The sequence below is a fragment of the Mya arenaria genome, chromosome 5 (assembly GCF_026914265.1).
Source record: "Mya arenaria isolate MELC-2E11 chromosome 5, ASM2691426v1".
Taxonomy (NCBI): Eukaryota; Metazoa; Mollusca; class Bivalvia; order Myida; family Myidae; genus Mya; species Mya arenaria.
Window position 1 is genome coordinate 24,532,293 of NC_069126.1, and position 20,881 is coordinate 24,553,173.

A 20,881-nucleotide genomic window follows, 5' to 3' on the forward strand; every position below is an offset into this window, starting at 1 on the left:
TATCAGTGACCACTGTGTCTGCACAAATATTAAAGAGCTTATGTGTAGTATGTTTATCAGTGACCCCTTTGTCTGCACAAACAAAGGTGCTTATGTGTAGTATGTTTATCAGTGACCACTTTGTCTGCACAAACAAAAGAGCTTATGTGTTGTATGTTTATCAGTGACCCCTGTGTCTGCACAAATATTAAAGAGCTTATGTGTAGTATGTTTATCAGTGACCCCTTTGTCTGCACAAACAAAGGTGCTTATGTGTAGTATGTTTATCAGTGACCACTTTGTCTGCACAAACAAAAGTGCTTATGTGTAGTATGTTTATCAGTGACCCCTTTGTCTGCACAAATATTAAACAGCTTGTGTAGTATTTTTTATCAGTGACCCCTTCGTCTGCACAAACAAAAGTGCTTATGTGTTGTATGTTTATCAGTGACCCCTTTGTCTGCACAAACAAAAGTGTTTATGTATAGTGTGTTTATCAGTGACCCCTTTGTCTGCACAAACAAAAGTGCTTATGTGTAGTATGTTTATCAGTGACCCCTATGACTGCACAAACAAAGGAGTAAACGTGTAGTCTGACAATCAAACTTGCAAAAAAATTGTCATCAATTTTCATGGTTATTCAAAAATACCTGCTATACACAACCTTTATACAAAAGCTGTTTAAAATGGAATATCTCATCTGATTTAATTAAAGATGCACTCTTATTCCCAAATAAGTTTTACCCAATTAATCTAGTGAATAAATGTCAAAAACATGAAAGATACTGAATTTAATTTGAAAGAAAGGTGCAGACAACATGGTATTTCTACAATATGAGACTTAAGTAATTCACACTAAATCTTTTAGCACTTACCAATCATTTCATATTTTTGCATTTTCAGACACTAAATATATGGTTACAATCTTGTTATCAGTAATATTTTCAATAAATGTATTATCTAATGAGTAGTTCAAGGTTTATCACTCAAAATTATGTGTATGTATGTATTTTGACGTAACTGAGGGTAATCATATGACCTTTTTATGTTGTCTTAAACATAGAACCCACACCACTTTATCTAATTTTTATGATTATAAAACCTGCCTATGGTATTGTCATTGTCAAGCTATTGTTTTTTTAAACATAAGGAGTATTACTCAGGTGTCAAACAGTATCAAACTTTGCCTTGACATTATGACCACAGATCCTAAATTCATGATGATAATTAATAACATTCAAGTTATAATTTGCCAAAAGATTTAACTTGGTTGCACCAACCATTATTTTAAGTGAAAGGGGCACAACTCTGATGTAAGCATCTATGTCTTCTAGTTAACTAAGATATTTTATCCATATCAAGATTGACCTAGACATTATGCCCACACACAAACAAAGTGACCTAGACATTATATCCATACACAATCAAAGTGGTCTGAACATTATGCCTACACACAAATAAGGTGACCTAGATATTATGCCTACACACAAACAAAGTGACCTAGATATTATGCCTACACACAAACAAAGTGACCTAGATATTATGCCTACACACAAACAAAGTGACCTAGATATTATGCCTACACACAAACAAAGTGACCTAGACATTATGCCTACACACAAACAAAGTGACCTAGACATTATGCCTACACACAAACAAAGTGACCTAGATATTATGCCCACACACAAACAAAATGGCCTGGACATTATGCCTACACACAAACAAAGTGACCCGTGCATTATGCCCACACACAAATAAAGTGACTTGTGCATTATGCCCATACACAAACAAAGTGACCCCGTGCATTATGCCCACACACAATTTAAGTGACCTATACATTATGCCCACACACAATTTAATTGACTTTAACATTATGCCCACACACAATTACGTGACCTATACATTATGCTCACACACAATTTACGTGACCTATACATTATGCCCACACACAATTACGTGACCTATACATTATGCCCACACACAATTTAAGTGACCTATACATTATGCCCACACACAATTTAAGTGACCTTTACATTATGCACATGAACAATTAAAGTGACCTGGACATTATTGCCACACACAATTTCAGTAACCTAGACATTATACCCTCACACAATAAAGGTTGACGTAGACATTATGCCGACACACACACAAAGTGACTTGGACATTTTTCCCTTTCACAATCAAAGTGACTTCAACATTATTCCCATACAAAAACAAAGTGACCTAGACATTATGCTCACACAAAATGAAAGTGACCAAGACATTATGCCCACACACAATAAAAGTTGACATAAACATTATGCCGACACACAAACAAAGTGACTTGGACATTATTCCCATACACAAACAAAGTGACTTAGACATTATACCCACACACAAACAAAGTGACCTAGACATTATGGCAACACGCAATGAAAGTAAAAAAGACATTATGCTTACACACAATGTTGGCCTAGACATTATGCCAACACACAGAGTTGGCTTAGACATTATGCCTCCACACAATGTTGGTCTAGACATTATGCCAACACACAGATTTGGCCTAGACATTATGCCTCCACACAATTTAAGTGACCTATACATTATGCCCACACACAATTTAAGTGACCTATACATTATGCTCACACACAATTTAAGTGACCTATACATTATGCCCACACACAATTTAAGTGACCTATACATTATGCCCACAATGTTGGTCTAGACATTATGCCAACACACAGAGTTGGCCTAGACATTATGCCTCCACACAATGTTGGCCTATACATTCTGCCTCCACACAATGTTGGCCTAGACATTATGCCTCCACACAATGAATGTTGGCCTAGACATTATGCCAACACACATAGTTGGCCTAGACATTATGCCAACACACAATGTTGGCCTAGACATTATGCCAACACACAGTGTTGGCCTAGACATTATGCCACCACACAATGTTGGCCTTGACATTATGCCACCACACAATGTTGGCCTAGACATTATGCCTCCACATAATGTTGGCCTAGACATTATGCCTCCACACAGAGTTGGCATAGACATTATGCCAACACACAGAGTTGGCCTAGACATTATGCCAACACACAATGTTGGCCTAGACATTATGCCAACACACAGTGTTGGCCTAGACATTATGCCACCACACAATGTTCGCCTAGACATTATGCCTCCACACAATGTTGGTCTAGACATTATGCCAACACACAGTTTTGGCCTAGACATTATGCCACCACACAATGTTGGCCTAGACATTATGCCTCCACACAATGTTGGTCTAGACATTATGCCAACACACAGAGTTGGCCTAGACATTATGCCTCCACACAATGTTGGCCTAGACATTATGCATCCACACAATGTTGGTCTAGACATTATGCCAACACACAGAGTTGGCCTAGACATTATGCCTCCACACAATGTTGGCCTATACATTCTGCCTCCACACAATGTTGGCCTAGACATGATGCCTCCACACAATGAATGTTGGCCTAGACATAATGCCAACACACATAGTTGGCCTAGACATTATGCTTACACACAATGTTGGCCTAGACATTATGCCAACACAAAGAATTGGCCTAGACATTATGCCAACACACAATGAATGTTGGCCTAGACATTATGCCGACATACAATGTTGGCCTAGACATTATGCCTCCACACAATGTTGGCCTAGACATTATGCCTCCACACAATAAATGTTGGCCTAGACATTATGCCAACACACAGAGTTGGCCTAGACATTATTACCACACACAGGTAAAATTGACCAAGTCATTTTGCCTAAAAACAATGTCACTGCATGGATAATAGCTACTTCAATTTTTATCAGCACAAAATATAGCTGATGCTAACAAAAAAATACTTTATTGACTTTTCAGGTACCAGGAAAATAATAAATATGTTTTGCTGCTGTTAAATGTGATTAACATTATCTACTCCTGATATGTGATGCTTACAGATAACTAGAACAACAATAAGAAACGAAAGGTTTATATACAAAAGGTATATCAATAATTTATAATGGACAACAGGTAAAACAATTGAAGTCAAAACATTTCTCTCTTTAAAGGGTCATTTTCAAAGAAGATTCCAGTCTACATCTAATGGAAACTGTGTATATATAAAAAAAAAATTCTGAGGATGCTTTGAAAGTAAAGATATCAATGAAAGTTGAAGCTCATCAATTACAATGTAGTACATGAGCTTGTATGGGATACACCCTCAGTGATTTCATACCATGCAAAAGCAAATTTGGACAGGCTATGCAACCACTCCGGGTGTGTATCCCATAAACCCTCACTTACTAACAGGCCACTCAAGATGTGTATCCAATACAACCTCACTTACAAGCTTGCATGCGTGTCTGCGTGCGTGCTTGTGTGTGTGCGTGTGTGAATTCAAGTCTTTGTGACCTCAAGTGTGTGAGTGTGTGTAACCTCAAGTGTGTGCGTGACCTTAAATGTGTGTGTGACCTCAAGTGTGTGAGTGTGTGTATCCTCAAGTGTGTTTGTGACCTTAAGTGTGTGTGTGACCTCAAGTGTGTGCCCTCAAGTGTGTGAGTGACCTTAAGTGTGTGTGACCTCAAGTGTGTGTGACCTCAAGAGTGTGTGACCTCAAGTGTGTGTAACCTCAAAGTGTGTAAGTGACCTCCAGTGTGTGTGACCTCCAATGTGTGAGTGTGTGTGTGTGACCTCAAGTATGAGTATGTGTGACCTCAAGTGTGTGAGTGTGTGTGCGTGTGTGTGACCTTAAGTATATGTGTTTGACCTTAAGTGTGTGAGTGACCTCCAGTGTGTGAATGTGAGTGACCTTAAGTCTCAGTGAACTCCAGTGTGTGAGCATTATGGCAACACGCAATGAAAGTAAAAAAGACATTATGCATACACACAATGTTGGCCTAGACATTATGCCAACACACAGAGTTGGCCTAGACATTATGCCTCCACACAATGTTGGTCTAGACATTATGCCAACACACAGATTTGGCCTAGACAATATGCCTCCACACAATGTTGGCCTAGACATTATGCCTCCACACAATGTTGGTCTAGACATTATGCCAACACACAGAGTTGGCCTAGACATTATGCCTCCACACAATGTTGGCCTATACATTCTGCCTCCACACAATGTTGGCCTAGACATTATGCCTCCACACAATGAATGTTGGCCTAGACATTATGCCAACACACAGAGTTGGCCTTGACATTATGCCAACACACAATGTTGGCCTAGACATTATGCCAACACACAATGTTGGCCTAGACATTATGCCAACACACAGTGTTGGCCTAGACATTATGCCACCACACAATGTTGGCCTAGACATTATGCCTCCACACAAAGTTGGCCTAGACATTATGCCTCCACACAGAGTTGGCCTAGACATTATGCCAACACACAGAGTTGGCCTAGACATTATGCCACCACACAATGTTGGCCTAGACATTATGCCTCCACACAATGTTGGTCTAGACATTATGCCAACACACAGTGTTGGCCTAGACATTATGCCACCACACAATGTTGGCCTAGACATTATGCCTCCACACAATGTTGGTCTAGACATTATGCCAACACACAGAGTTGGCCTAGACATTATGCCTCCACACAATGTTGGCCTAGACATTATGCCAACACAAAGAATTGGCCTAGACATTATGCCAACACACAATGAATGTTGGCCTAGACATTATACTGACATACAATGTTGGCCTAGACATTATGCCTCCACACAACGTTGGCCTAGACATTATGCCTCCACACAATAAATGTTGGCCTAGACATTATGCCAACACACAGAGTTGGCCTAGACATTATTACCACACACAGGTAAAGTTGACCAAGTCATTTTGCCTAAAAACAATGTCACTGCATGGATAATAGCTACTTCAATTTTTATCAGCACAAAATATAGCTGATGCTAACAAAAAAATACTTTATTGACTTTTCAGGTACCAGGAAAATAATAAATATGTTTTGCTGCTGTTAAATGTGATTGACATTATCTACTCCTGATATGTGATGCTTACAAATAACTAGAACAACAATAAGAAACGAAAGGTTTATATACAAAAGGTATATCAATAATTTATAATGGACAACAGGTAAAACAATTGAAGTCACAACATTTATCTCTTTAAAGGGTCATTTTCAAAGAAGATTCCCGTCTACATCTAATGGAAACTGTGTATATATAAAAAATGTTTTCTGAGGATGCTTTGAAAGTAAAGATATCAATGAAAGTTGAAGCTCATCAATTACAATGTAGTACATGAGCTTGTATGGGATACACCCTCAGTGATTTCATACCATGCAAAAGCAAATTTGGACAGGCTATGCAACCACTCCGGGTGTGTATCCCATAAGCCCTCACTTACTTACAGGCCACTCAGGATGTGTATCCAATACAACCTCACTTACAAGCTTGCATACGTGTCTGCGTGCGTGCTTGTGTGTGTGCGTGTGTGAATTCAAGTCTTTGTGACCTCAAGTGTGTGAGTGTGTGTAACCTCAAGTGTGTGAGTGACCTTAAGTGTGTGTGACCTCAAGTGTGTGTGACCTCAAGAGTGTGTGACCTCAAGTGTGTGAGTGTGTGTAACCTCAAAGTGTGTAAGTGACCTCCAGTGTGTGTGACCTCCAATGTGTGAGTGTGTGTGTGTGACCTCAAGTATGAGTATGTGTGACCTCAAGTGTGTGAGTGTGTGTGCGTGTGTGTGACCTTAAGTGTGTGTGTTTGACCTTAAGTGTGTGAGTGACCTACAGTGTGTGAATGTGAGTGACCTTAAGTCTCAGTGAACTCCAGTGTGTGAGTGTGTGTCCTCAAGCGTGTGAGTGTGTGTGACCTCAAGAGACTGTGTGTGACCTCAAGAATGTGTGACCTCAATTGTGTGAATGTGCACGACCTCAAGTGTGTGTGTGTTTGACCTCAAAGAAGATGTCCTGGCACTCTTTAAAAAACAAAAATTAGCAACTCTTATATTGCTTCGTAAATGTTTTCCAATCTGAAGTATTGCCTGTTTGCATTGAAATGTATTGGGATATTAATTGGTAGTGTATAACCTAAAGGGACAAAATTGCTTTGTTTAAAAAGTGTGATTTTGGCAAGAAATGTATTGTACTTGCATTTCTGGCAAATTATAGCTATTAAAAGCTTTTATCTTGTCCAGTTGAACACAATTCAGCCAATTCCTTGTTTTCACATGCCCATTTGTCTAAAAAAATTTTTTAATTAAGTTGTCTGCATTGATTCAAGCATGCAAAATGTCCAAATTTGGTGAAAAATGTCTATCAGAACTTGAAATGTGTGCAAAGATATGCAGAACTGCACCAATTTATGATTAAAATGAATGACATTTTTACCCAAGCATTAAAATTATAGACGCACAGGTGCTTTGATGACATACAGTGAAACTGGAAAACCTGACACAGACTATCAGATTGGGTGTATTTATGTATGTAGGACTATAATTTGAACACACTTCATAGAAGACCACTTTATGATGCTACATACAAAATATCACAGGTCTTGGCCAAGTGGTTTCAGACCTTTATAAGAAACATGTATCTCCCGGGCATGGATATTTTTGGCATACTTTAAACAAACTTGGTAGAGAACTACTAAACAATGTAACACACCAAATATATTAGCTCTAGTCCTCAAAGTTTTTGTCAAGAAGATTTTTAAAGAATTCCCTAAATAAGTATGTTAGAAACTTGCAACCCTAGGGCTGGGCCAGTTTTGACCCTGGATCATAATTTGGACAAACTTGAAAGAGGGCAACTAGACAATGTAACACACCCAATGTCTAAGCTCTAGTCACTACTGTTGTCAAGAATATTTGTGATTTGTTTCCTTTTGGTTGCCGTGTTGCCCGAGTTTGGCATGGAATTAATTTCTTTGAACACTTTTGAAAGGGAACCACTGAAGAAACATCCCTGTGAAGTTTCATCACAATTGTCCAAGTGGTTTAGGAGGAGATGATGTTTATAAGCAATTGTTGACACCAGATATAGACCAATCGCTTTGTGCTCAGGTGAGCTAAGAACTCGGGAACAAATTTACTTATAGTAATGTTATAACTAAATGCCAAGTACACAATGTGATCCAGGATGCCCTCTCCAAATTTAAGTTTGAGATTGCTACTTCAGATTGGGAAATTATTTAGTGTATAACCATAACTTTGTAATGGATGTTAGAGTTAGAGACAAAGTAAATTTAAACACTGTTTAAAGGGCCGATATGTTAAAGTCTGTGATTGAAGCAATATTGCTGGGTATATTCAAAACATTATAGCTTTAAACAGTTTAAGATCGAATAACAAATGCTTACGATAGAGGGTTCAAATGTATGGGACTAAACACATTTCAGTTTGAACAGCTACAATCCATATGCATCCCATTTTTGCTTAAAATACCAATGCCATTAATATCTTAACTATGTAAAATGTTATCAAAATAGGCTGTTTCTGCTCAAATGATATTTAAGCAGATATGGAAAATGCAATTATATGCCTATATATAAAACCTATTATAAAGGTTTTCTTTTCAGACAATTAAATAGTTCTACACATGTTCAGTCATGGCCTCAAAAAGTATTTCCTTCCAGCGTTGGTTGAAGAATTTCCTCATGTTGTGACCACATTGGCCAACCTCAGAGTCATCCTCATTGAACAGCTGACAGTTGTCGAACACCAGCCTTGCATCATTCACAAACTCACTACGCTCAGTGTACCTACAATATAAAAACATACCGACATGTTAATACATGGACCTACAATAGGAAAACATACCAACATGTTAATACATGGACCTACAATAGGAAAACATACCAACATGTTAATACATGGACCTACAATAGGAAAACATACCAACATGTTAATACATGGACCTACAATAGGAAAACATACCAACATGTTAATACATGGACCTACAATAGGAAAACATACCAACATGTTAATACATGGACCTACAATAGGAAAACATACCAACATGTTAATACATGGACCTAAAACAGGAATACATACCAACATGTTAATACATGTTTTAGTCAGCTACCAAATAAATTATGACCTTGGGATCAGGGTTGGCCCAATTTTTGAGGTTCTATACACCAAGATTCATTTGAATCCCTTCAAAATTCCTGTTATGGAAAAAATATCAGGTTACAGGGAGATAAATAAATATGCAGAGTAGGATTATTATTCTTGGGATCTACACTTCCTGTCATTGCCATCTATTCATATATTACCACATTGCATTTGAATTCCTTAAGTACATTCCAAGATAAGACCTTGACAAGCACCCAGTATGGAAAAAGAGCAGGTTAAAGGGATATAACTACAGTACATATATGGTTGGATTATAAAGATTCTTATGTTTTATTTCAATCCCTTTAGTACTTTCAGACAAGCACCCATTATTGAAAAACATAAGGTTGGGGGGGGGGGGGGGAGGTATTTAAGGAAAGATACTTAAAAAGATATTCAGGGCAGTGTTATTGTTCTTATACACTGCATTGTCCTTTCATTGCCTTCTCTCTATAGTTCAAGTTTCATTTCAAACTCTTTAGTACTTTCCAAGATATGGCTTGGACAAACTCCCATATACAAAAACAGATAAGGGGAGATCAAAAGATGCAGGACAGGACTATGGTTCTTGGGTCTGCTCTTTCTCTTTATATTGCAATCTATCTACATTTCAAGTATTCATTTAGTTTCATTGTGGAACATATGGCCAGAAAGGAACCTATTTTCAAAAAATATCAGGTGAAGGACAGAAAACTTAAAAAATATTGCATGATAGGATTATGGTTCTTGTGCACTGCACTTCCTCTCATTGCCAGCTATCTATATACATTTAAAAACTGTCAACCCAAAGTTGTTGGAACCCAGATAAAATTGAATTAACAATATTTCGGATTAACAATTACAAGAAAATAATAGAAAATGACAGTGTTTGTGAATTATATGTGACGTAAAACATTTAGTTATGAAGATGGCAAAGTTGGCTACACGTTACCAACATGTTACAGCATTCATTATACATGCACTGAAAATAAACTTAGTTAACTTAAAATTGTTTTGGTTATTTTTAATGAAAAATTTGATGTCTCGCTGTTCTTTTTTTTTCCATGTATCTCCTCTTTTTTTTTTATTTGCGGCCCTGGACCCTCAATGTCAGCCCTCTAATTTGCTTTGAAACAAAGATTGATAGATAGGTTTGAAAAACCGAAAAGGGGCCGTTATTTTAACTTATAAATGGCAATAATTTCGAAATAGCAATTTGGAATTATTTATGAAAAATTTAATTGAAATAAAATTTTAAAGATTTTCAGATAAACAGTGTTTAAATGTACCCCATTTAATTTCAATCTCATCAGTAGTTTTGAAGTTATTCTGTAATAAAGGTTGTGACGGACAGACAGAGAGTAAGACTGACTGAGGGACAAAGCCGCCACTGTATGCTCTTCCATAGAAGCATAATTACGACTGTTAAAAAACAAAACAATGTTTGTTTTGTTATTATATTCATATTACTGTCTTATTAACCCTAAGAAGTTTTAGAATGAAACTGTTAGGTTCCAACACTAACTTCATTTGTATTCAAATGAAATGCCTGATTAAATGCCATGTAATTATGGATCTCAGGTTCAAATCCGATGACACAGCAATTTTTGAAGCAATCTTGTTCAAAAGCTATTGTTAAAACAATTTATATTATCCAATATACCTCACATAGTCATTTCCAGTGTTATTCCAACTTACATAAGATCCCTGAGTTTTATTTTCATTGTTCCGAAGTCCATGGGAGACTTGATGTATTTTCTATACGAGGGAAAATGTTTACAGTTAACTGGTTGAAGGAAAGGCCAGCCATCCTCGTGCTTCATCATTTCTGTCAACATTGTCCTGAAAATATGCACACAGCTTAAATTATAATGTATGGAACTTTTTTCCCATGATTTAAAAGTGACATAAAACAGGAAGTTTTCTTTTATTATTTAATAGCATCATTTTTGAATCATGTTGTTTGATTTTTTTCTCAATATTTTATACATGCAGCACAATAATTTTTAGAATAGCTTACTATGGTGGGTCACAAGAACATGTTTTTAAAGTAAACAAATGCGTCTTGTGTCTTTGTGACTGTATAGGGGAATTAAACAATTACCATCATTGTACATTGAAGGTGTAGTTGCACACTGCAGTAACCAGCTTACCTGCAGACCCGCATGTCGTTGGACTGCTCCTGCAGTTTGAATCTCTCTTGGTCACTTAAATGGTCCTTGCTGACTGACTTTGCCTCAGTATCAGTCAGGAGTTGATCACAAGACTGATCAGGCTCATCTGACAACTTTCTTGGAATGTCAAAATCTGTTGTGCTGTTACTGTTTTCAGATGACTTGCGTTTCCTTGGCACCCCAAAGTCACATCTCCTTTTACGACCTGTAACATAATATTTATAAACATGCTGCAAATCTTCATTTTAAACAGAAAATATTTTGTATTAACCAGAAGGTGTGAATTTTGAATATGATATAGTATGAACTGATATGGTATGTACTGACCTATAAAATGTGAGTTTTGGGATGAGAGACGTTATTATACAGTATGTGTGCCCTTGAATGGTAGAGGGTATGTTATACAGTCTGTGTGTACCTGGTATGGGTGTGGGTATGTTATACAGTATGTGTGTACCTGGTATGGGTGTGGGTATGTTATACAGTATGTGTGTACCTGGTATGGGTGTGGGTATGTCATACAGTATGTGTGTACCTGGTATGGGTGTGGGTATGTCATACAGTATGTGTGTACCTGGTATGGGTGTGGGTATGTTATACAGTATGTGTGTACCTGGTATGGGTGTGGGTATGTTATACAGTATTTGTGTACCTGGTATGGGTGTGGGTATGTTATACAATATGTGTGTACCTGGTATGGGTGTGGGTATGTTATACAGTATGTGTGTACCTGGTATTGGTGTGGGTATGTTATACAGTATGTGTGTACCTGGTATGGGTGTGGGTATGTTATACAGTATGTGTGTACCTGGTATGGGTGTGGGTATGTTATACAGTATGTGTGTACCTGGTATTGGTGTGGGTATGTTATACAGTATGTGTGTACCTGGTATGGGTGTGGGTATGTTATACAGTATGTGTGTACCTGGTTTGGGTGTGGGTATGTTACACAGTATGTGTGTACCTGGTATGGGTGTGGGTATGTTATACAGTATGTGTGTACCTGGTATGGGTGTGGGTATGTCATACAGTATGTGTGTACCTGGTATGGGAGTGGGTATGCCATACAGTATGTGTGTATCTGGTATGGGTGTGGGTATGTTACACAGTATGTGTGTACCTGGTATTGGTGTGGGTATGTTATACAGTATGTGTGTACCTGGTTTGGGTGTGGGTATGCCATACAGTATGTGTGTACCTGGTATGGGTGTGGGTATGTCATACAGTATGTGTGTACCTGGTATGGGAGTGGGTATGCCATACAGTATGTGTGTATCTGGTATTGGTGTGGGTATGTTACACAGTATGTGTGTACCTGGTATTGGTGTGGGTATGTTATACAGTATGTGTGTACCTGGTTTGGGTGTGGGTATGTTATAAATTATGTGTGTACCTTGTATGGGTGTAGGTATGTAATACAGTATGTGTGTTCCTCGTTTGGGTGTGGGTATGCCATACAGTATGTGTGTACCTGGTTTGGGTGTGGGTATGTTACACAGTATGTGTGTACCTGGTATGGGAGTGGGTATGTCATACAGTATGTGTGTACCTGGTATTGGTGTGGGTATGTCATACAGTATGTGTGTACCTGGTATGGGAGTGGGTATGCCATACAGTATGTGTGTACCTGGTATTGGTGTGGGTATGTTACACAGTATGTGTGTACCTGGTATTGGTGTGGGTATGCCATACAGTATGTGTGTACCTGGTTTGGGTGTGGGTATGTTATAAATCATGTGTGTACCTTGTATGGGTGTAGGTATGTAATACAGTATGTGTGTTCCTCGTTTGGGTGTGGGTATGCCATACAGTATGTGTGTACCTGGTTTGGGTGTGGGTATGTTACACAGTATGTGTGTACCTGGTATGGGTGTGGGTATGCCATACAGTATGTGTGTACCTGGTATTGGTGTGGGTATGTCATACAGTATGTGTGTACCTGGTTTGGGTGTGGGTATGTTACACAGTATGTGTGTACCTGGTATGGGTGTGGGTATGTTACACAGTATGTGTGTACCTGGTATTGGTGTGGGTATGTCATACAGTATGTGTGTACCTGGTATGGGTGTGGGTATGTCATACAATATGTGTGTACCTGGTATGGGTGTGGGTATGTTACACAGTATGTGTGTACCTGGTATTGGTGTGGGTATGTCATACAGTATGTGTGTACCTGGTTTGGGTGTGGGTATGTTATAAATTATGTGTGTACCTTGTATGGGTGTAGGTATGTAATACAGTATGTGTGTTCCTCGTTTGGGTGTGGGTATGCCATACAGTATGTGTGTACCTGGTATGGGTGTGGGTATGCTATGCAGTATAAATGTTCCTGGTCTGGGTGTGGATAAACCATTCAGTATGTGTGTACCTGGTATGGGTGTGGGTATGCTATGCAGTATAAATGTTCCTGGTTTGGGTGTGGATATACCATTCACTATGTGTGTACCTGGTTTGGGTGTGGGTATGCTATGCAGTATCAGCGTACCTGGTTTGGGTGTGGGTATGCTATGCAGTATGGGTGTACCTGGTTTGGGTGTGGGTATACCATTCAGTATGTGTGTACCTGGTATGGGTGTGGGTATGCCATACAGCATGTGTTTACCTGGTATGGGTGTGGGTATGCTATGCAGTATGTGTACCTGGTTTGGGTGTGGGTATGCTATGCAGTATGTGTGTTCCTGGTTTGGGTGTGGGTATGCCATACAGTATGTGTGTACCTGGTTTGGGTGTGGGCATGTCATAGAGTATGTGTGTACCTGGTTTGGTTTCGGGTATATCATAGAGTATGTGTGTACCTGGTTTCGGTGTGGATATATCATTCAGTATGGTTGTACCTGGTTTGGGTGTGGGTATATCATCCAGTGTGGGTGTACCTGGTTTGGGTGTGGGTATGTCATCCAGTATAGGTGTACCTGGTTTGGGTGTGGGTATGTCATCCAGTATGGGTGTTCCTGGTTTGGGTGTGGGTATGCTATGCAGTATGGGTGTACCTGGTTTGGGTGTGGGTATATCATCCAGTAAAGGTGTTCCTGGTTTGGGAGTGGTTATGCCATACAGTATATGTAAACCTGGTTTGGGTGTGGGCATGTCATCCAGCATGTGTGTACCTGGTTTGGGTGTGGGTATATCATCCAGTATGGGTGTTCCTGGTTTGGGTGTGGGTATATCATCCAGTATGGGTGTACCTTGTTTGGGTGTGGGTATACCATCCAAGATTGGTTTTTCTGGTTTGGGTGTGGGTATACCATTCAGTATGGGTGTTCCTGGTTTGGGTCTGGGTATATTATCCAGTATGGGTGTTCGTTGTTTGGGTGTGGGTATGCCATACAGTATGGGTGTACCTGGTTTGGGTGTGGGTATACCATCCAGTATGGGTGTACCTGGTTTGGGTGTGGGTATGTCATACAGTATGTGTGTACCTGGTTTGGGTGTGGGTATACTATTCAGTATGTGTGTACCTGGTAAGGGTTGAGGGTATGCTATGATGTATGGGTGTTCCTGGTTTGGGTGTGGGTATGCCATACAGTACGTGTGTACCTGGTTTGGGTGTGGGTATGCTATACAGTATGTGTACCTGGTTTGGGTGTGGGTATGCTATGCAGTATGGGGGTTCCTGGTTTGGGTGTGGGTATGCCATACAGTATGTGTGTACCTGGTTTGGGTGTGGGTATGCCATACAGTATGTGTGTACCTGGTTTGGGTGTGGGCATGCCATACAGTATGTGTGTACCTGGTTTGGGTGTGGGTATGCCATACAGTACGTGTGTACCTGGTTTGGGTGTGGGTATGCTATACAGTATGTGTACCTGGTTTGGGTGTGGGTATGCTATGCAGTATAGGTGTTCCTGGTTTGGGTGTGGGTATGCCATACAGTATGTGTGTACCTGGTTTGGGTGTGGGTATGCCATACAGTATGTGTGTACCTGGTTTGGGTGTGGGCATGTCATAGAGTATGTGTGTACCTGGTTTGGTTGTGGGTATATCATAGAGTATGTGTGTACCTGATTTGGGTGTGGGTATATCATCCAGTATGGGTGTACCTGGTTTGGGTGTGGGTATATCATCCAGTATGGGTGTACCTAGTTTGGGTGTGGTAATGTCATCCAGTATGGGTGTACCTAGTTTGGGTGTGGGTATGTCATCCAGTATGGATGTACCTGGTTTGGGTGTGGGAATATCATCCAGTATAGGTGTACCTGGTTTGGGTGTGGGTATATCATCCAGTATGGGTGTACCTGGTTTGGGTGTGGGTATGTTATCCAGTATGGGTGTTCCTGGTTTGGGTGTGGGTATGCTATGCAGTATGGGTGTACCTGGTTTGGGTGTGGGTATATCAACCAGTATAGGTGTTCCTGGTTTGGGTGTGGGTATGCAATGCAGTATGTGTATACCTGGTTTGGTTGTGGGTATATCATAGAGTATGTGTGTACCTGGTTTGGGTGTGGGTATGTCATACAGTATGTGTGTACCTGGTTTGGGTGTGGGTATGCCATACAGTATGTGTGTACCTGGTTTGGGTGTGGGCATGTCATAGAGTATGTGTGTACCTGGTTTGGTTGTGGGTATATCATAGAGTATGTGTGTACCTGGTTTGGGTGTGGGTATATCATCAAGTATGTGTGTACCTGGTTTGGGTGTGGGTATGTCATACAGTATGTGTGTACCTGGTTTGGGTGTGGGTATATCATCCAGTATGGGTGTACCTGGTTTGGGTGTGGGTATGCCATACAGTATGGGTGTACCTGGTTTGGGTGTGGGTATGCCATACAGTATGGGTGTACCTGGTTTGGTTGTGGGTATATCATAGAGTATGGGTGTACCTGGTTTGGGTGTGGGTATGCCATACAGTATGGGTGTACCTGGTTTGGGTGAGGGTATGTCATACAGTATGTGTATACCTGGTTTGGTTGTGGGTATATCATACAGTATGGGTGTACCTGGTTTGGGTGTGGGTATATCATTCAGTATGGGTGTACCTGGTTTGGGTGTGGGTATATCATCCAGTATGGGTGTACCTGGTTTGGGTGTGGGTATATTATTCAGTATGGGTTTTTCTGGTTTGGGTGTGGGTATACCATTCAGTATGGGTGTTCCTGGTTTGGGTGTGGGTATATCATCCAGTATGGGTGTACCTGGTTTGGGTGTGGGTATGCCATACAGTATGGGTGTACCTGGTTTGGGTGTGGGTATATCATTCAGTATGGGTTTTTCTGGTTTGGGTGTGGGTATATCATCCAGCATGGGTGTACCTGGTTTAGGTGTGGGTATACCATCCAGAATGGGTGTTCCTGGTTTGGGTGTGGGTATACCATTCAGTATGGGTGTTCCTGGTTTGGGTGTGGGTATATCATCCAGTATGGGTGTACCTGGTTTGGGTGTGGGTATACCATCCAGTATGGGTGTACCTGGTTTGGGTGTGGGTATGTCATACAGTATGTGTGTACCTGGTTTGGGTGTGGGTATGTCATACAGTATGTGTTTACCTGGTTAGGGTTGAGGGTATGCTGTGCTGTATGGGTGTTCCTGGTTTGGGTGTGGGTATACCATTCAGTATGTGTGTACCTGGTTTGGGTGTGGGTATGCTATGCAGTATAGGTGTTCCTGGTTTGGGTGTGGGTATACCATGCAATATGGGTGTACCTGGTTTGGGTGTGGGTATGCTATGCAGTATGGGTGTACCTGGTTTGGGTGTGGGTATACCATCCAGTATGGGTGTTCCTGGTTTGGGTGTGGGTATGCTATGCAGTATGGGTGTTCCTGGTTTGGGTGTGGGTATACCATGCAATATGGGTGTTACTGGTTTGGGTGTGGGTATACCATGCAGTATGGGTGTTCCTGGTTTTGGTGTGGGTATGCTTTGCAGTATGGGTGTACCTGGTTTGGGTGTGGGTATGCTTTGCAGTATGGCTGTTACTGGTTTGGGTGTGGGTATACCATTCAGTACGAGTGTTTCTGGTTTGGGTGTGGGTATGCTATGCAGTATGTGTGTACCTGGTTTGGGTGTGGGTATACTATGCAGGTTGGGTGTTTCTGGCTTGGTTTTAGGTATGCTATGCAGAATAGGTGTTCCTGGTTTGGGTGTGGGTATACCATTCAGTATGGGTGTAACTGGTTTGGGTGTTGGTATGCTATGCAGTATGGGTGTACCTGGTTTGGGTGTGGGTATACCATTCAGTATGGGTGTACCTGGTTTGGGTGTGGGTATGCTATGCAGTATGGGTGTACCTGGTTAGGGTGTGGGTATACCATTCAGTATGTGTGTACCTGGTTAGGGTTGGGGTATGCTATGCTGTATGGATGTTCCTGGTTTGGGTGTGGGTATACCATTCAGTATGTGTGCACCTGGTTTGGGTGTGGGTATGCTATGCTGTATAGGTGTTCCTGGTTTGGGTGTGGGTATACCATGCAATATGGGTGTTCCTGGTTTGGGTGTGGGTAAGCTTTGCAGTATGGGTGTACGTGGTTTGGATGTGGGTATACTATCCAGTATGGGTGTACCTGGTATGAGTGTGGGTATATCATCCAGTATGGGTGTACCTAGTTTGGGTGTGGGTATGTCATCCAGTATGGGTGTACCTGGTTTAGGTGTGGGTATGTTATACAATATGTGTGTACCTGGTATGGGTGTGGGTATGTTATACAGTATGTGTGTACCTGGTATTGGTGTGGGTATGTCATACAGTATGTGTGTACCTGGTATGGGTGTGGGTATGTTATACAGTATGTGTGTACCTGGTATGGGTGTGGGTATGTTATACAGTCTGTGTGTACCTGGTATGGGTGTGGGTATGTTATACAGTATGTGTGTACCTGGTATGGGAGTGGGTATGCCATACAGTATGTGTGTATCTGGTATGGGTGTGGGTATGTTACACAGTATGTGTGTACCTGGTATTGGTGTGGGTATGTTATACAGTATGTGTGTACCTGGTTTGGGTGTGGGTATGTTATAAATTATGTGTGTACCTTGTATGGGTGTAGGTATGTAATACAGTATGTGTGTTCCTCGTTTGGGTGTGGGTATGCCATACAGTATGTGTGTACCTGGTTTGGGTGTGGGTATGTTACACAGTATGTGTGTACCTGGTATTGGTGTGGGTATGTCATACAGTATGTGTGTACCTGGTTTGGGTGTGGGTATGTTATAAATTATGTGTGTACCTTGTATGGGTGTAGGTATGTAATACAGTATGTGTGTTCCTCGTTTGGGTGTGGTTATGCCATACAGTATGTGTGTACCTGGTATGGGTGTGGGTATGTTACACAGTATGTGTGTACCTGGTATTGGTGTGGGTATGTCATACAGTATGTGTGTACCTGGTTTGGGTGTGGGTATGTTATAAATTATGTGTGTACCTTGTATGGGTGTAGGTATGTAATACAGTATGTGTGTTCCTCGTTTGGGTGTGGGTATGCCATACAGTATGTGTGTACCTGGTATGGGTGTGGGTATGCTATGCAGTATAAATGTTCCTGGTCTGGGTGTGGATAAACCATTCAGTATGTGTGTACCTGGTATGGGTGTGGGTATGCTATGCAGTATAAATGTTCCTGGTTTGGGTGTGGATATACCATTCACTATGTGTGTACCTGGTTTGGGTGTGGGTATGCTATGCAGTATCAGCGTACCTGGTTTGGGTGTGGGTATGCTATGCAGTGTGTGTGTACCTGGGTTGGGTGTGGATATACCATTCAGTATGTGTGTACCTGGTATGGGTGTGGGTATGCCATACAGCATGTGTTTACCTGGTATGGGTGTGGGTATGCTATGCAGTATGTGTACCTGGTTTGGGTGTGGGTATGCTATGCAGTATGTGTGTTCCTGGTTTGGGTGTGGGTATGCCATACAGTATGTGTGTATCTGGTTTGGGTGTGGGCATGTCATAGAGTATGTGTGTACCTGGTTTGGTTGTGGGTATATCATAGAGTATGTGTGTACCTGGTTTGGGTGTGGATATATCATTCAGTTTGGTTGTACCTGGTTTGGGTGTGGGTATATCATCCAGTGTGGGGTGTACCTGGTTTGGGTGTGGGTATATCATCCAGTATAGGTGTACCTGGTTTGGGTGTGGGTATGTCATCCAGTATGGGTGTTCCTGGTTTGGGTGTGGGTATGCTATGCAGTATGGGTGTACCTGGTTTGGGTGTGGGTATATCATCCAGTATAGGTGTTCCTGGTTTGGGAGTGGTTATGCCATACAGTATGTGTGTACCTGGTTTGGGTGTGGGCATGTCATCCAGCATGTGTGTACCTGGTTTGGCTGTGGGTATATCATCCAGTATGGGTGTACCTGGTTTGGGTGTGGGTATACCATTCAGTATGGGTGTACCTGGTTTGGGTGTGGGTATACCATCCAAGATTGGTTTTTCTGGTTTGGGTGTGGGTATACCATTCAGTATGGGTGTTCCTGGTTTGGGTGTGGGTATATTATCCAGTATGGGTGTTCCTTGTTTGGGTGTGGGTATGCCATACAGTATGGGTGTACCTGGTTTGGGTGTGGGTATACCATCCAGTATGGGTGTACCTGGTTTGGGTGTGGGTATGTCATACCGTATGTGTGTACCTGGTTTGGGTGTGGGTATACTATTCAGTATGTGTGTACCTGGTAAGGGTTGAGGGTATGCTATGATGTATGGGTGTTCCTGGTTTGGGTGTGGGTATGCCATACAGTACGTGTGTACCTGGTTTGGGTGTGGGTATGCTATACAGTATGTGTACCTGGTTTGGGTGTGGGTATGCTATGCAGTATGGGGGTTCCTGGTTTGGGTGTGGGTATGCCATACAGTATGTGTGTACCTGGTTTGGGTGTGGGTATGTCATACAGTATGGGTGTACCTGGTTTGGGTGTGGGCATGCCATACAGTATGTGTGTACCTGGTTTGGGTGTGGGTATGCCATACAGTACGTGTGTACCTGGTTTGGGTGTGGGTATGCTATACAGTATGTGTACCTGGTTTGGGTGTGGGTATGCTATGCAGTATAGGGGTTCCTGGTTTGGGTGTGGGTATGCCATACAGTATGTGTATACCTGGTTTGGGTGTGGGTATGCCATACAGTATGTGTGTACCTGGTTTGGGTGTGGGCATGTCATAGAGTATGTGTGTATACCTGGTTTGGTTGTGGGTATATCATAGAGTATGTGTGTACCTGATTTGGGTGTGGGTATATCATCCAGTATGGGTGTACCTGGTTTGGGTGTGGGTATGTCATCCAGTATGGGTGTACCTAGTTTGGGTGTGGTAATGTCATCCAGTATGGGTGTACCTGGTTTGGGTGTGGGTATGTCATCCAGTATGGGTGTACCTGGTTTGGGTGTGGGTATATCATCCAGTATGGGTGTACCTGGTTTGGGTGTGGGTATATCATCCAGTATGGGTGTACCTGGTTTGGGTGTGGGTATGTCATCCAGTATGGGTGTTCCTGGTTTGGGTGTGGGTATGCTATGCAGTATGGGTGTACCTGGTTTGGGTGTGGGTATATCAACCAGTATGGGTGTTCCTGGTTTGGGTGTGGGTATGCAATGCAGTATGTGTATACCTGGTTTGGTTGTGGGTATATCATAGAGTATGTGTGTACCTGGTTTGGGTGTGGGTATGTCATACAGTATGGGTGTTCCTGGTTTGGGTGTGGGAATGCCATACAGTATGTGTGTA

The 20,881-nt window shown here is 41.4% G+C and overlaps 1 protein-coding gene across 5 annotated transcripts in view; it reads right to left on the bottom strand.

Annotated features, from left to right (window-relative positions):
• Window positions 1–5,414: 5,414 nt before the first annotated feature.
• Window positions 5,415–20,881, bottom strand: part of LOC128234881 (bromodomain adjacent to zinc finger domain protein 2B-like) — a 249,182-nt gene continuing 233,715 nt past the window's right edge. For all 5 annotated transcript variants that reach the window (XM_052949483.1, XM_052949482.1, XM_052949481.1 and 2 more), the window contains 3 exons: window positions 11,207–11,432; window positions 10,752–10,895; window positions 5,415–8,719 (listed from right to left, as the gene is read on the bottom strand). In XM_052949483.1, coding sequence (XP_052805443.1) covers window positions 8,551–8,719; window positions 10,752–10,895; window positions 11,207–11,432 — 539 coding nt within the window. In that variant the 3' untranslated portion in view covers window positions 5,415–8,550. The remainder of the gene's footprint in view (window positions 8,720–10,751; window positions 10,896–11,206; window positions 11,433–20,881) is intronic.